At 43.9% G+C, this 14963-nt stretch overlaps 2 protein-coding genes across 2 annotated transcripts; one reads left to right on the forward strand and one right to left on the reverse strand.

Moving 5' to 3' along the window:
- Nucleotides 1-7231: 7231 nt before the first annotated feature.
- MAD2L1 (mitotic arrest deficient 2 like 1) lies at nt 7232-9487 on the forward strand. The gene is made up of 5 exons (XM_062494005.1): nt 7232-7323; nt 7501-7647; nt 7731-7851; nt 8143-8246; nt 8723-9487. Exons 1-5 carry the CDS (start codon nt 7242-7244, stop codon nt 8893-8895), a joined length of 627 nt encoding a protein of 208 aa, XP_062349989.1. The 5' UTR covers nt 7232-7241; the 3' UTR covers nt 8896-9487.
- A 537-nt stretch (nt 9488-10024) lies between these two features.
- Nucleotides 10025-13930, reverse strand: RPL7L1 (ribosomal protein L7 like 1). Its single transcript, XM_062494006.1, has 7 exons — nt 13879-13930; nt 13649-13757; nt 11925-12088; nt 11621-11758; nt 11275-11384; nt 10881-11093; nt 10025-10622 (listed from the first exon to the last, which is right to left on the reverse strand). The coding sequence occupies exons 1-6, from the start codon at nt 13893-13895 to the stop codon at nt 10885-10887; spliced, it is 747 nt and encodes a 248-aa protein (XP_062349990.1). The 5' UTR covers nt 13896-13930; the 3' UTR covers nt 10025-10622; nt 10881-10884.
- Nucleotides 13931-14963: the final 1033 nt, after the last annotated feature.

A 14963-nucleotide genomic window follows, 5' to 3' on the forward strand; every position in this document is an offset into this window, starting at 1 on the left:
TGCACACAAACACGAGTTACTGCCTTGTCGCAACATCTCTGACACCAACTGCTCTGTATCTAGCAAAGAAGGCACAAAAAGCTGTTTTCTTTGAGCCTTTAACATATTAAAAGTTGGCTAAATCATCCTTATTCACAATTTATCTTAAGAGATGGGGCCTTTTTTTAGGTAACTTAATTCTTTGACAAAATCCCACACAGTCAGTAGTTTCTCATTTGTGATTTCTCCGTGTTGCTCTCAAGTCACTAATTTTCCAGGTCTAGTTGTGCCCAGCAGTTGTAAAATTCAGTTTATACTGACTACACATCCCTGAACAACTCTCTAAAGCAGGGGTGGCTGACGAACATTGCCCAAACACCACAGCCTTTTACACACCTGAGTCCCTTGTGGTACCACGACTACTGCAACCCCACCTTGAAGTACATCAAACTGAATAATTGAATTTGCTGCTGCATGCTTTGAGGTGTCATACAAAATTTTTGTCTACAACACTTACCCACCTTTGGCTTTACAGCATCCTGTTTAACGATGGAGAATACCTGTGTAACATGTCTGCTACTGCTCCTTTGCTACAGGTTTTTGTTTCAGTCTAGGTTCAGTTTTGCTACTATCAGCATTTTTAAAAATCTTCTTTCATATTTTTTTATGAAACTGCAGCTGAAACAGGAGATGGAAATGATCACATGCATGTCCTCTGCCATCTGCAGGGAATTTAGGGAATTTTCCCCTCTTTATGAATAAACACAGCAATTTGTTTGGTAAATACAATGCAAAATCACCAAGGGTAATGTGTAAAAACCTGCAGGTCAGCCCAGATTTTTACAACTTCTAAATTAGTGCGCAACCTGGTTGGCCAAAACGTGCCCAAGGAGAGAGCAAGGTTAAAGCTGCCATGGAGAGGAAATCCAAACACCAGAGTAATGCAAACCTCGAGTGTGGCAGCACCTGGAGACAGCCAAGCACAGCGAGATGGAGATTTTGGCACGAGGAGTTCAGCAATGGGGCAGTGCTGGCGAGCGACAGAGCAGCTCTGGGCATGTGGGAGAGAACACAAGAAGATACAGGGCATTTTACCCAAAAAACTAGCACAGGTAACAAGCAGACAAGGTATGGCATCCTGCAGCATTTTAAGAGATTATTTAGGTTCTCTGTCACAAGTTTAATTCAGAGCAAAATACCTCATTTTTAAATTCTATTGGTACTGAAAAGCTTATGCAAAGTGAAAATATATGGAAAAAGAAGTAAATTGTAATTTGACAGCTGGACTGTGGTCTGCACTCTCTCCGCCAGGTTTGACCATTAAAGCTCAATCTCTTCCTCTTCCCCGCTGTCTCCAAATGGATTTTCAATCCCCCTCTGCTCTGTGGCACAGTTTCAACAGATGGGATAAGGAATATTGCCCAGCCAAACTAGCTCAAAGCTTGGTGACAGCAATACTTCCTTGGGCATGGGAGATGAGGGTTTGGATTTCTTTTGGATGTAAATGTTACTGAACCTCAATTTTCTCAGTGTTATACGACTGTTCTCATATCATACTGATAAATGAGTGGTGGGTTCACTGTTACCACTGTCAAACTTGTACAAGATACAAATAAAATGAAATTTAAAAAAGTAGAGATTTGCTCTTGAAAATCAAAGGATGTCAGTGCACAAGGCATCTCCACAGTAGAAGCTGCAGAAACTCCATGTACATGAGCTTAGCAAGACTATTAAATCCTTTTGTGGAAATTTATTTGAAATCTACATCTAAACTGATTAGCCCAAGTCCCAGGCAAGCAAGGGTGGAAAAGGAGAGTGCTGACTCCCAGCTACCACAAGGGAATTTTCTCAGTAGCCAGAGTGACCTGACCCTTCAGGTAAGAATGCCCACCTTCCACTGACTGTCAGATTGCAACCAAGGAGCAGCTCACCTTGAGACATAACACCATGCTTTGACTCAAATCAGATTTCAAGGAAGGAAGACTGTAAGGAACAATTAGCATTAAAGTGTTACTCACATTACCAAGCCATCTGGTTCCAAATTTTCACACTCCTAGCATTGTCACATCATGAGGTTTGGATGAGACCATCCACTGGGCATGAGGCACAGGTAACTGCTTTGAAACTGGATTTTGGACTTCCAAATATTGTTACACCCTTCTCTAGTTTTTCTCCTAAAAATTTTGACAGCGTAGACTAACAGCAAGCAGTGAATTGCATGTCTTTCTGGGCTCATGAATGACTTAGAAAACCAAGTGCATTTGTTCAAATTGTATCAGCAAATCCTTTCTTCACTTTTTGCATGTGATGCAGAATTCTGTAAGCTTTGGTTTGTACCTGATACTTCCCACACCTACCTCAATGTTGTTCTTGTGCTAACACAGCTTCTTTAAAGGGTAGCTAAGTCATCAGTGCCAGTAATCAGATACTGCTCTGATTTCCAGATAAAGGCATTTTTAACAGTTCATGTTACTTCTAGACTGCTCATGTTTGTTTGTGAACCAGCAGAGGAGTTCTGATTAAGGCACACACAAAGTTTAGGAGTCAGGCACTTGTTTCCATGCTATGGGATGAGACTTCCCAAGAAGCAGAGAGCACAGAGATGGAGGTATGGGCTGGAGAGGAGCTGCTCAGGGTACAGTCCCAGCCTATGTGGCCTGTGTGCCTCATAAAATATTTTAGCTCATCTCACTATTATGACTCATTGGTGACAATTTGTTCTTTTGGTTTTTTTTGGTTTTTTTTGTTTTTTTTAAGAGGTACGCATACATGTCTCAAAGCATATGGAAAAGCATGTTTTCCTTGAAATAAATTCCATTCATTGAAGAAGTCATCATACCAGACAGGAATAAATATCTTTAGAAAGTCATTCTTTGCCATTTTCTAAAATTGTCCAATACTTTGGAGAAATAATTTGAGCATTCTTATGTTTGTACTCAGTAACGATTATCATTCTGCCAACAGGACACCTAACTTGCATGGAGATCTAACCACAGAAAAAAAGCATAAAGACTCCAGTTGTCATGTGGAAATAAAGGAATTATTCATATTTTTGCCTCAAATATTTCTAATGCCAATAACATGCTTTTCACAATGTATTTCCCTCTTCAGTCATTATGTAAGGCATTATGTAAGATGCACTGTATTCCTTGCTACACAATCAGTTGAACAAGCCCATCATGGTTATACATCAGAAGATACACAATTAGAAAGCAATCACAAAGCAACAATTCCCATCTAACATGTTGCAACCACATAAAAGATTCCTAACCAAATTCCCTGTGGTACTACCAAGGCATATTTACTGTACTACCAATCATCAGGTAGATATAGATAAACATATAAAAGATAAAACAATGTTCCAGAGTACTGAAGAAGGCTCATTTTGAATTTTAAGCTGAACTGCCAGTAATAATAATTTAAGCTACCTGAGAACTCCCTAGTTTTTCCATTGATTTGTTAGTATGGAAACTCCAGATAAGACAGGAGTTAAAGCAAACTGAATTTAACATTCACCTTTCAAATTATCAACCTTCAGGCTGGGGATTAAGTTGTAAAGAGCAGATCCAGTGGATTTCACATACCTGTTACCAGAGTAACATGACATCATCCAGCACTAAGGAGTTCTCCACGCACAAAAAAAGCTCAATAAAGTCCTGTTCTTCCCAATTCTGAAACAGGATTCCTATCCTCACATGAAACGTTTAAAGATAACAGTTCTTCTGTTAAATTGTCTTTTATGCAACAGCAAACCCAAGGTAAACACGAAAACTGGGCATTAAGTATCCCCTTCATTCTGGAGCAACGATATTAAAACTAGAAAAAGATGTAAAACTAGCAAAGTACCTAACAGTAAAAAAACAACTCGCTGTACCTCCAGCCCAAACCGAAGGGGAGCAGATAACGCGTGTGCCTGCTGCCATCTCCTGGTAGTTCGGAGGTAAAACCAGGTCTTCGAAGGAAGACCTTCCCCAAAAACCAATCAAGAAAGAAGGCACCATTTTACGTTCTGCAGAAAGAACTTTCAAAACTCTCATAATCGACAAGAATTTATTTCACTGCACAAGGCAGCCACTACCTGGACATTGCTACTTTCAAACTAAATGGAGTCCTAACATTGGCTTGAGTAAAGAAGCATCAAAGCACTTTAATTTTATAACAGAAATAAGTACCCACCCGAGTTATTTTAATTTCAAAATACATTCAGAAAATTAACTGTAAAAATTTCCACACGGCACTCAAAACCAAAGGAAGTCCCTTTGGGAAGCCTACTCATCAGGTTAAAAGCTATAGTACTGATTACTGGCCCACACTGACTCATTTTAGTGACCCATTTCTTTTCATAAATACTTAAAGTTCGAGACAATCTTTCACTGTTGCCCTACTCTCACTGCCTTTGGTGAAGGGCACAGCATTGCTATTTGTAATGATACTCCATGCTTTATGTTTTAAAAATAGGATTAGCCAACTTGAAATTTTATTTTGACAGCTGACAGGAGGCACCTGTACTTATCCTGCAAACTTTAGTGTGCTACAAAGACTGTTGAAACTATCATTTCAGAGGCTGTTTTGCTATGCTAGAGAGCAGAGACCAGTGCATGTCCTCCTGAAGGTTAAAAAAAAATAAATAATGGGAATGAACTCTACAAGTGGATTATGTCTTTTAGTGTGCTGAATGACTATGGGAATATGACCTGGCTTACCTTATGAAAAAAATGAAGGCATACCAGTGATTTGGACTGCCCATGGTTCACTGACAACTGCCATGGGGAAACAATCATTAAGTGTTGCAGAAAAGCCAAGCTAAATACGGAACATTTCCTTTCACAGAACGAGAATCAAAAAAAAATGGTGTCGTAACATCAAGCTGAAACTGAGAAACTGAACAATGACTTGTAAGAGACCTAAATTAAATCCAACTGGGATTTCACATTCCTTATGAAAACGAAGGGTTTATCATGAGCTAATTAAAGCAAGGACAGCCAACTCCTGGTGTGCCAGAACATATAACTTAGCCTGTCATCCCGGCTCGTGAGAGTCCCTGGGAGCTGGTCAGGAAGCAGCCTCTCACAAATCAGCCACTCACCCACAGCAGTCTCCCCATCAGAGCCACAGAACCCTCCTCCTCCTCCTGGACATTCCCTAAGCACAAACTACAGGCACTGTCTATGGAGCACGGTCAGGAACACGAGGAAGGATTTGTGTGCACATCCCCATCACACGTGGCCAGGCCACGGCCAGATGGCAACTGCAGCTGCAAAGGTGTTGGGAATCTTTGGTGGGGAGAAGGGAGCACATCAGGGCAGAAACTGGTGCTGACCACAACACAGAAGCAGGGAGAGAAAAGTGAGCCAAAATTCTGAAATGCCAGGTGCAGGAAGCTTAGATTATAACAGAGCTCACCCACCAGTCTCAGCATCTGCCAGGTGAATTTTGTCAGAAGTAATGAAGAAGCAATTAAGTCTGCAACTGGTAAGTGTAAGCATCTGCGTGGGTGCAAACCATTCAAACCGAAACACAGTGAAATTAACTTGGTAAACCAAGAAACAGCTGGATTCCTTCCTGCTGTCTGATTTTAACAGTAAGACAGAAGAGAAGTATGTTAAATATTAATTGAACACCCTGCTATTCTTGCCTAGTCTCATGTGTTCAAGGTCTTTTATTTATCACAAAAATGAGCAGCTCTCCAAAAGCAAAATGGACAAGAAGCCAAGTGCAGAAAAAGTCCCAGAGGGCTGAGACCATTTTGGGATGGATGGACGGATAGATAGGAGCACCACAGTACATAAGGTTTTAAGCAAAACAGCAGATATTCACAGTAATGCAACTTTTAAAAGGTAGGCATTGGATGAAAAATACTTTCATTATCACAGCCTTGGAAATATACTACTCTTACTCAGAAAATATTTTATTCAGAAGACTTATGTATAACACAATCACTAGTGAACAAGATCCAGAATAAATTACCCCCGGTTAAAATAAATTATTCAGACCCTTTCAGAACTTCGGCAGGTGACTTCAGGACTACACCATTTGTTTTAATCACAGCAGCCCAAACCCTGAGGCAAACCATACTTCCTCTTGGATCAAAAGTGGAACCAAGAGAACGCCAAAGCTTTTGAGAAAAACTTTTTTATTACAATAAAATAAGCAATCACACCATCAATTCACTCTCTTAGCAGCTGGCCCACTGGACTGTGCAATGACCACATGGTTTTTATCCTCAGTATAAATATTTCTGTTTTGAATGCAACTTCATTTTAAGACTGTTCAATTTGCTTCTTTCAAGGGCAATATGGGTATGTAACGCCTCAGATGATAATACCAGACAATTCTTTGGAAAAAAATCACATTCAGGGAATAATTTCATTTGCAGCTCTTCTGTGGCCAGAAAATTCATAAATTTTCATTTTCTTGCCTATAATTTATTTTATCAGCTAATAAGCTGATAACTAGCTGATTAGCTGGCCACCTTGTTACTATCCCAGCAGACCACAACTTCTCCCCTTGATATTGTTAATATATTTCAACATTTGCTTGTTTTGCTCTTACCTGTTAACCTCTGCCACAGCTTCCTCCACTGCTGGTTGCTGCATCTTCCTTGGTCTCCCTGTAGTAACAGGACTGAAGTTGTTCGACCAAGTAGAAAATTCCCTTCACCAAGGCAGCCCAACAACCCAAATGCCTCTTAATACTTTATTCTTTTTTTTTTTTTTTTTTGGAGTTATTATGCACTGAAGGAAAAAAAAAAAAGTTTATTCTGCTTTCCCCTTTTCTCCCCACCTGCCTCTTCGCAGTGCCCGCAGGAAAGTATTTTTTATTTGAAACAGCTACTGCATGAACTACACCATGAAGGCCACCAATAAGTCGTAAGTGAAGGATCTGGCCAATTCATACCTGGCAAGCACCATTTTTAGGTTCACGAGGGCCAACACACCCAGGCGAACGCTGTAACACAACTCCCCACGGCAATCCCGAGGCAGAGCTCCTCGCTCAGCCCCGCCCAATGGCGCACCGGCACCGGGAGCGCACGGGGAATGGAGCACGGGGGAAAAGCCCTTCCTTTGCAACCGGGCAGCCACGGGACCCGGCAGGCTGCAGCCCGCTCTCCATGGACAAGGGGCACCGGGAACGGCGGCTCCCACCGGGAAAGGCGCCGGGAGCTGCCTGAGGCGGCGCGCGCGCCCCTCCCTCAGCGCGGCCGCGCGTGCGCGGGAAGGGGCGGGGCCGGATTCGAAACGGGCGGCGGGGAAGCGGCGGCCATGGCGGTGCAGCAGCAGCAAGGCCGGGAGCACCAGGGCATCACCCTGCGCGGCAGCGCCGAGCTCGTCGCCGAGTTCTTCTGTAAGAGGGCCGCGGGGGACATCGGGGACCGCGCTGCGAGAGAAAGAAGGAGGGAGGGGAGGGAAGGAGGGAGGGAAGGTGAGGGGGTGGGAGGCCGCGTCTTATGGGGTGACATGGCCGCCGGCTGGGGGGGGTGTGTGGTACACACCTCTTTCCTTCTCCGTCTGAATCGTGCAGCTTATGGAATCAACAGCATCCTGTACCAGCGAGGCATCTACCCCCCCGAGACCTTCACCCGCGTGCAGAAGTACGGGCTCACCCTGCTGGTCACCACGGACCCCGAGCTGGCCAACTACCTCAACAACGTGACGGAGCAGATGAAAGGTGCGGGCCGGCGGCGGGGCCCTCCCTGCCGTGTCCATGCCGCCGCTGCTCGCACTCTAAGCGCCTGTCCTGGCTTCTTGCAGAGTGGCTGTACAAGTGCATCGTGCAGCGCCTGGTGGTGGTCATCTCCAGCATCGAGAGCAGCGAGGTCCTGGAGCGGTGGCAGTTCGACATCGAGTGTGACAAAACTGCAAAGGATGACAAGTGAGTACTGCGGTCCCTCCACTCCCCCTCTTCCCTGAGTAACGGTGCAGATACAAGACCAATGCCATGGATTTGTTCCTTCAAACTTTCTTCAGTGCCCTGCCCTCTGCAAACCAGTCATTGTATGACAAAAACCAGAACAGGGAGACCAGCTATCACTTCACTTTTCTAAGGACTTAAAAGTGTCACTACTACTCTAAAAGTACTGTAGCTTAACAAAGAGAACTGTATTTAAAAGAAACTCAGCACAGTGAAAGTTTTTATCTTACCAAAGTTTTCTTACTTTTCCAGTGGACCGCGAGAGAAATCTCAGAAGGCAATTCAGGATGAAATTCGCTCTGTCATCAGACAAATAACTGCCACAGTAACCTTCCTGCCACTCCTGGAATCTGCCTGTGAGTGTTCTGAACTGCACTGAAGAAATCAAACACTTGTCAAAAACCTCTGTAACTTTGCATCTTCAGAAAATGTCTTCTGGTTCTGTGAGGCATTTTTAATTATTACACATTGTGTACCATCACTTTTGTGAGACTGCGCTTTGTTAGACTGAGATCACGACAGAGCTTGGGGTGGCTTAACAAACTAGAGAAAATTAAGTCTGTATGCCCCAAGGAACTCAAATTTTAATGAATATTAATATGAAGCATTATAAAAGCTGTGTTATACAGCATTGTAACATGTTTAAAAAAATATGATACTCACTTGAGAAAACTAAAATGGCTTCACATTAATATAACTTATTCTATTTTTTTTTTCACGTAACTAGTATCAGTGTAACTTCTGAAAAACCTTGGTCCTTGTCTCAAGTTCTAGAAGATGCACTTCAAACGTGCCATCTCCTTACGGTGGATTTGTTCTCCCTTGCTCCCAGGTGCCTTCGACTTGCTGATATACACGGATAAAGATTTGGCAGTGCCAGAAAAGTGGGAAGAGTCAGGGCCACAGTTCATAGCCAATTCAGAAGAGGTGCGGCTGCGTTCCTTCACCACCACAATCCACAAAGTCAATACCACAGTGGCTTACAAGAAGGATTCTGTTCCCTAAGATACAGGGGAAGTTTTGTGTGTGTACATATCCTGTCACCTTGTATAGTTTCTGTTCATCATGCAGCTAAGCCATGAACACATCATTACTGTCCTCTTGATGAAGTATGACACAAAGACAACGTGCTTGTCTGTGATAATGTGACACTAGACTAAGCTTGGCACCATTTCTAAGAGATTTTAAAAAGGTATTCGTGGTCATAGTTCACTGTATGAGCTAAACTAATGGTGTGTTGAACCACTGCCTCTGCTAGAAATACTGCCTAAATCTAGGATTAGCTGCTAGATTAGTGTTCAGATCCTGTAATTTTATATTTTAAAATTATTTTAAAACTGCAGTCTGTTAGCAGTTTTAAGTTCTCTGTGGTATCTAAAATAATCTTGTTCCTAGTGTGCCAGTTCTCGTGTTAGAAGCCTGGGCTGTTTTTATTACCAGAAATAACCCTAAAATGAATCAACCAAACAATTCTTGTACCTCTTTACAATGGAAGCAGCTCTTTATCAGGAGAACTTTAAATACACAAGGCCTTGTATTTTAATGACCACTGGGCTCTAGGTGTGGGGACAGAGTTGTTCTAAATGTGTGCGTGTCTGTCCAGCATTTTCTATGTTTGTATTCTTATTTTACAGAATAAAGCTTTTGAGTTTTATAGTGTTCTCTAATTAAGAGTCTGCAGTCCTTCCTATTTCAGATGGTTTTATGAATGCTACATCCTAGTTCACAACTGTCACACAAGTTAACACCCAACAGGCATCCTCTGTGTGTTGGTACTCAACTGCTTCCTTCCTGAGACTCCCAAGTGGTGTGGAGTCCATATGAAATCCGTTCATGGATGAACAGTTTGCCCCCACCTAAGTTTGAAATAACAATTTAAACAGTCGCAGTGCACTAATGACTAAGCACAGTGCCTTCCATCTTCATTTAACAGCACTGCAGTCTTCATGTGTTCTTACCCATTTTTGCAGTAGAAGAAATTAGGGATTTAAAACTCTGGAACTTTCAGACTTTTCCATGGTTTTGTTCATTTCCTTCACTTAATTCATTCCAGCCCAAGTGTTTAGCTATTTTTTCCACTCTTCTACAGTGATGCAGGACTTTCTGTTGCAACAATATAACTTCACAAGTTTATTTAGAAAACATCGATTACATATACCCCACCCGCCCACACACATAACTGTATTACAACCTTTTTGGGCTTTCCTATTTCCAGGAAATAATCCTCTCCAGCAGATCCAATTTAGCAGAAGTTAAAAAAAGGCAGTCCTCTCTAAATCAGGAGAAAAAAACCCCATAATTTTTAAAAATAAATACAATCTAGGTCCTTTAAAAGTTACATTATTCACTGCGAGGGCTTGTGCTGCAGCCACAGAACACCTTGCTGTTTTCTTTTGCCTGTCAGCACAATTGTGAGTGCACTACCCTTTCACCCCTAGAAGGAGGTGCACTTCAAAGAATGAAGTTTGCAGCAGTGAGCATAAAAAGACTTATTTTACTGAGATGCAAAAGTCAAATTGCTCCAAGAAGCTCATTCTTGTACCAAAGAGAATTTATCTTCTTAAGAAGGGCCAGCCTGAAGTCCAATCTCCATCCTCATCTCTGTATTCCTTCTTTTACAGAGGCACCAGCAGTCAAGAGAAGTTGCATATAGATTGCTGCATGTAGACAATGTCCATGAAAGGTACATGTGAAAAGGAACAAGTTATAATCCTGAATTTTTCATAAAAACCCTGCAGAATAGGAAAGAAAATAAAAAGTAAGTCATACTAATGTCCCAGGAACCAAGCCTTCATGGAGGTGTCCAACAGCATGTGCTGATTCCTAATGGGACCCATACTCTTGGTAAGTTTCCCCTACTCTGAAGTCACTTTTGCAGAGTGACAATCAGAACCAAGGGAGCCCACCTCCATCTCCAGTGGCAGTCTGGCTGTCCTGAGGAAAGGTTAGGAAGGGTAAGGCTCAGAATTAACCCGGCAGGCACTGCTCACCTCACTAGTTGAGCTGACGGATGAGCTGGTTGATGGTATCACCTCTGTAGCCAGGCTTGCCCATCTCCTTGAGGAAACCCACTCTGTTCCGTGACGCGTGGCGAGCCACCGACAGATGGAACGGCCACAGAAAGCTGGTTACTCTTTTGAAATACTTCCCAGTTGTGTAGATTTCATGAATAAGGTCTTCCAGGCAAATGATACCACAGCCCCCTGCACAAGAAAAGAAAAAAAAAGAAAAAAAAAATGTCCAACTGTATCGTCTTTCCTCACACTGCTCCAGAATTGCCAGTTCTCCAGTTTGGCAAGATTTTTGTCTCTCCCCACCCCTTTAAGGTCAGACTAAACTCTCAACACCTAACTCTTTCCTCAGTTTTCTCACCCTTTTCCTTACCTAAATGTTCCTCTATCAGCATGTTATCTGTCAGAGGCACCCTCTTTTTCTTGATCTTGGCTTGGCCCCGTTTCAGGATGAGCTCCCGTACGGATTTCAGGTTGGGCTGTCTGTGCAGAAACAAAAATCAGATTCTGTAACAGAGACACGATGCAGAGGGAAGCCCCATCGCACTTCCTTGTGCAGAGGTAAAGTAACCAAGTTGTGTCAAGAACAATGAGAAAAGAGGCAATAACAAGTTTTAGATATAAAGCTGATGAAGTCTTGACCATTACTGGAGAAGAACTGGATCTGTGATAGCAGCTGGACAATCCAGTGACCCCCAAGCCATGGGAGGGGTACGTACCCCCACGCCACGTAAGGCTCCACGATCCGCAGCATCTTCAGCGACAGCGGGCTCAGCTTCACAAATATCCCAGTGTAATTCTTCTTCAGCCTCAGCAACTCAATCACTCTTTTCACCCTCTTAGTCACCCCCTTAATGCTGAGGAAAACAAAATTTATTAGTAACCACATTTCTCTAATACAGTGATAAAAGGCTTCAGATCACCCGTAAGGAGAAGGGTCTGGGTCGATCCCACTGCCTTGGCGTAGAAACGCCACAGCAAAGGGAAGCAACAAGAAGGGAAGGAGTAGGGGAAGGTTCTTACTCCAAAATCCTCACGACAAAGGCCAGTTTGCTCTCCTGAGGTGCCACTGCCTGCCCAGGCCTCTGCTCCATTCGCCTCAGCCGGGTGTCATCCCTGCGTTTGCGCCAGGAATCCCGAACAAAGGTCTCCAGGCGCCTGAACTGGATCTGTTTCCCCTTCTGCTGCTACAGACAAAAGGAAAACTAAGTGTCACCCATCCCAACAGTCTTAGAGGTTTACATCTGAAAGGCCACATGAAATGCAGAAGTAGCGAACAATGTTCTTTCAGCTTTGGAAGCAGTAAGAAAATAAACTTGATTATCTAAGCCCAAGGGAGACAGAACTGAGGGACAAGGCATGAATTTACACACAACTGTTATTTATGAACAGTGAACAAAGAGGTTTTCCCCAGGAAAAATACAAATTAGGGAAGATGGAGCAAGACCCACAATACTTTTAGGCATAGCTACACATGCAACTCAGCAATGGCTGGGAAAGCCACAAACAACATGTGGGCAAAACAGATGCTACAGCAATACTCTAGTGCAACTCAAAACTACCCTCCAACAGAAAATAACTGCATTTAAAGTCATTTTCTATACAGGCATACATGTAAAAAGAAAAAATTCAAACATTCAAGTAACTATTAAGTATTGCTAATTTAAACAGAGAATACCTGGCTCACCTGATAAAAAGTAATTTCATTAATACTAGAAAATGTAAAGCTCCTTTTTGAAATTAAACAGATGTTTAAATGTCTCTGCTAATCTTAGGAATGCCACCCACCAAGCCATAGTGTCTTCTAATACAAACAGGACTTGAAAATGCACAGCATTACACAATTATATTTAATATATTCTACTGGTTAAATTAGCAGGCCATTTTAAATTAAAGAACCTAATGTTGTGTGTCTTCTGTTCTATTTCACCCATGTAAATCACCCATGAAATTGGTTTGAACTTTCAAAGCAGGCAGACCTAATCAAAGTCTCATCTTTAAGACATTTATCTCGGTTTTCTAACGAGAATAAAGAGTGGCTATTTAACATTACTGCTTATGCTTCTGCCTTGGAAATACAGCAAGCCACTGATGCTTTTAAAAATGTAAACATGGTATCAAAAGTGGCAGGAGTTTTGCATGTGATCCCACAAAATTCACCGAGAAAGCTTTAAGGCTACTGGGGTACAGCAGAACAGGTCTCAGATATGGAATCAGAAAGGTTTGCTGTGCTCTGCCAATCTGGAATTGGCCAACTGTGTCGGCAATAGGACATGTGCCACCCCACACGCAGAAAAAGGCTTCACCATGACCTGTTCTAACAGATAAATAAACTCTAAATGCACCCTCAGGAAAACACGGTTCCCACTGCAGGGTTACATCACAAAGATGCTTTCAGACAGTGAAATCCCAGGGCAGCAGAGACAATTCAGCCGCGCTGCAAACACCTGGCCACCACTGATCCAACGGGAACAACTCAGTCTTCCACATACTTCTGTTCCGCTGTAATAACCTGTACAGCTGCGTCCTCTTTACAGCGCTCAGAGACACGCCGAGATGACGCTGAGGGACTCAAGCTCTCCTCGCACCCCGAAAATGATCCCTGCCCACCCGCGGCGCTCGGGCACCTCCTCACTGAGAGGGCCGACCACTCGGATCATTTCCTAGGAATATCAAGGAATTGCGATTCCCTCCGGAGGAGGACGAGCTGGGGCCGCAGGAGCAGGCTCTGCCGGAGCCCGCCGTACCTTGCGCTTGTTGAGCAGCGCCTGCTTGGCCTGGGTGGCCTTGATGGCCAGGTACGCCTTCCTCTTCTTCAGCAAGTTCTCCGGCACCAGCGGGATCCGCCGCCTCGGCCTGCGGGTGGGACAAGCCGGTCACATCCCGGTCACATCCCGACCCTCCCGGGCCGCCCCCAGCCAGCGGATGGCGGCGGATCCCGCATTCCTTCCCTCCCTCCCCTCCAAGCCACACTCACTCCTCCAGCTCCGCCATCTTGCCGGGCCGGCCCCGCGCATGCGCGGGAATGAGGCGGGGCCATGGCCGCTCCCCCTCTGGCGCCGCACGCCTTCCCAGGGATCGTAGAGCCCCGGGAAGCGCCTGTCCCGGAGAGCGGGGGCGAGTTTACCCAGGGGCATCCACACGGGACTAGCCCGGGAGACGAGCGGACACGGGGACGGACGGACGGACGGATGGATGGATGGATGGATGGATGGATGGATGGATGGATGGATGGATGGATGGATGGATGGATGGATGGATGGATGGATGGATGGATGGATGGATGGATGGATGGATGGATGGATGGATGGATGGATACTCCCGCCTGGCTGGGAGGTTCAGTGGTCCCAGGGCCTTGCTGCTCGCCTCGGTGCTGCTGCAAACCTTTTCAATGCTCTAAATGAGCCCACTGCTGTTTAGACACCTAAAACGTGAAAATCTGTAGTTAGGAACTCCATCCCAAATGCCAGGAAGAATGCAGCCCTCGGTGAGCAAACCCAACTCCCCATTTTTTGGATATGAGACACAAAGCAACAAACTTACAAAATAAATAATCTTAGACTTTTTCCATAACTACATGAATTTCACCCTGACTTATAAAAATAGCTGGGATCCCTGGTAGCTCACAACAGAGAAAGAGGCCCTTTTAAATCTACAAATGGGCGTGCTTTGTTTAACAGGAGGGAAATGCAAACAAACTCTTGGCTATTCCATTATTAACAGCAAGGAAACAATAAGTAAGTCAGTATTCGAGGCGCTGCTGCTATGATATGTCTCCCAGTACAGCAACATTCCTAGGCTGACTCTAGTTAAACTTTAACCAGTAGTCATATTGTTTTAAGGAATGGATATTCCAATGTCCCTGTTTGCAGGGATACCCAAGAAAAGTGTTCCCACTTTCCTGGACAGCAACCTGTTTGGCACTCCGAGCTCCGGCATGCAAAATTTTAAGGTTCCAATTCCAAAAGCCAAGTCAGGAAATGAGGTGGGATGTCACAAGTCTATTAAACTTCTTGCCTTTTCTCATTCTGTGAGTATTAAACCCCATTAAATTAATTTAAA

Source organism: Cinclus cinclus, chromosome 5, assembly GCF_963662255.1.
Source record: "Cinclus cinclus chromosome 5, bCinCin1.1, whole genome shotgun sequence".
Taxonomy (NCBI): domain Eukaryota; kingdom Metazoa; phylum Chordata; class Aves; order Passeriformes; family Cinclidae; genus Cinclus; species Cinclus cinclus.

Coding starts and splice junctions, on each gene's coding strand:
- MAD2L1 (XM_062494005.1), top strand. CDS start 7,242: ATGGCGGTGCAGCAGCAGCAAGGCCGGGAGCACCAGGGCATCACCCTG. Junction 7,648..7,730: donor CGTGACGGAGCAGATGAAAG/GTGCGGGCCGGC, acceptor GGCTTCTTGCAG/AGTGGCTGTACAAGTGCATC. Junction 7,852..8,142: donor AAAACTGCAAAGGATGACAA/GTGAGTACTGCG, acceptor TTACTTTTCCAG/TGGACCGCGAGAGAAATCTC.
- RPL7L1 (XM_062494006.1), bottom strand. Junction 11,759..11,924: donor TTTGTCGTGAGGATTTTGGA/GTAAGAACCTTC, acceptor TGTTTTCCTCAG/CATTAAGGGGGTGACTAAGA. Junction 11,385..11,620: donor GAGCCTTACGTGGCGTGGGG/GTACGTACCCCT, acceptor GTTTCTGCACAG/ACAGCCCAACCTGAAATCCG.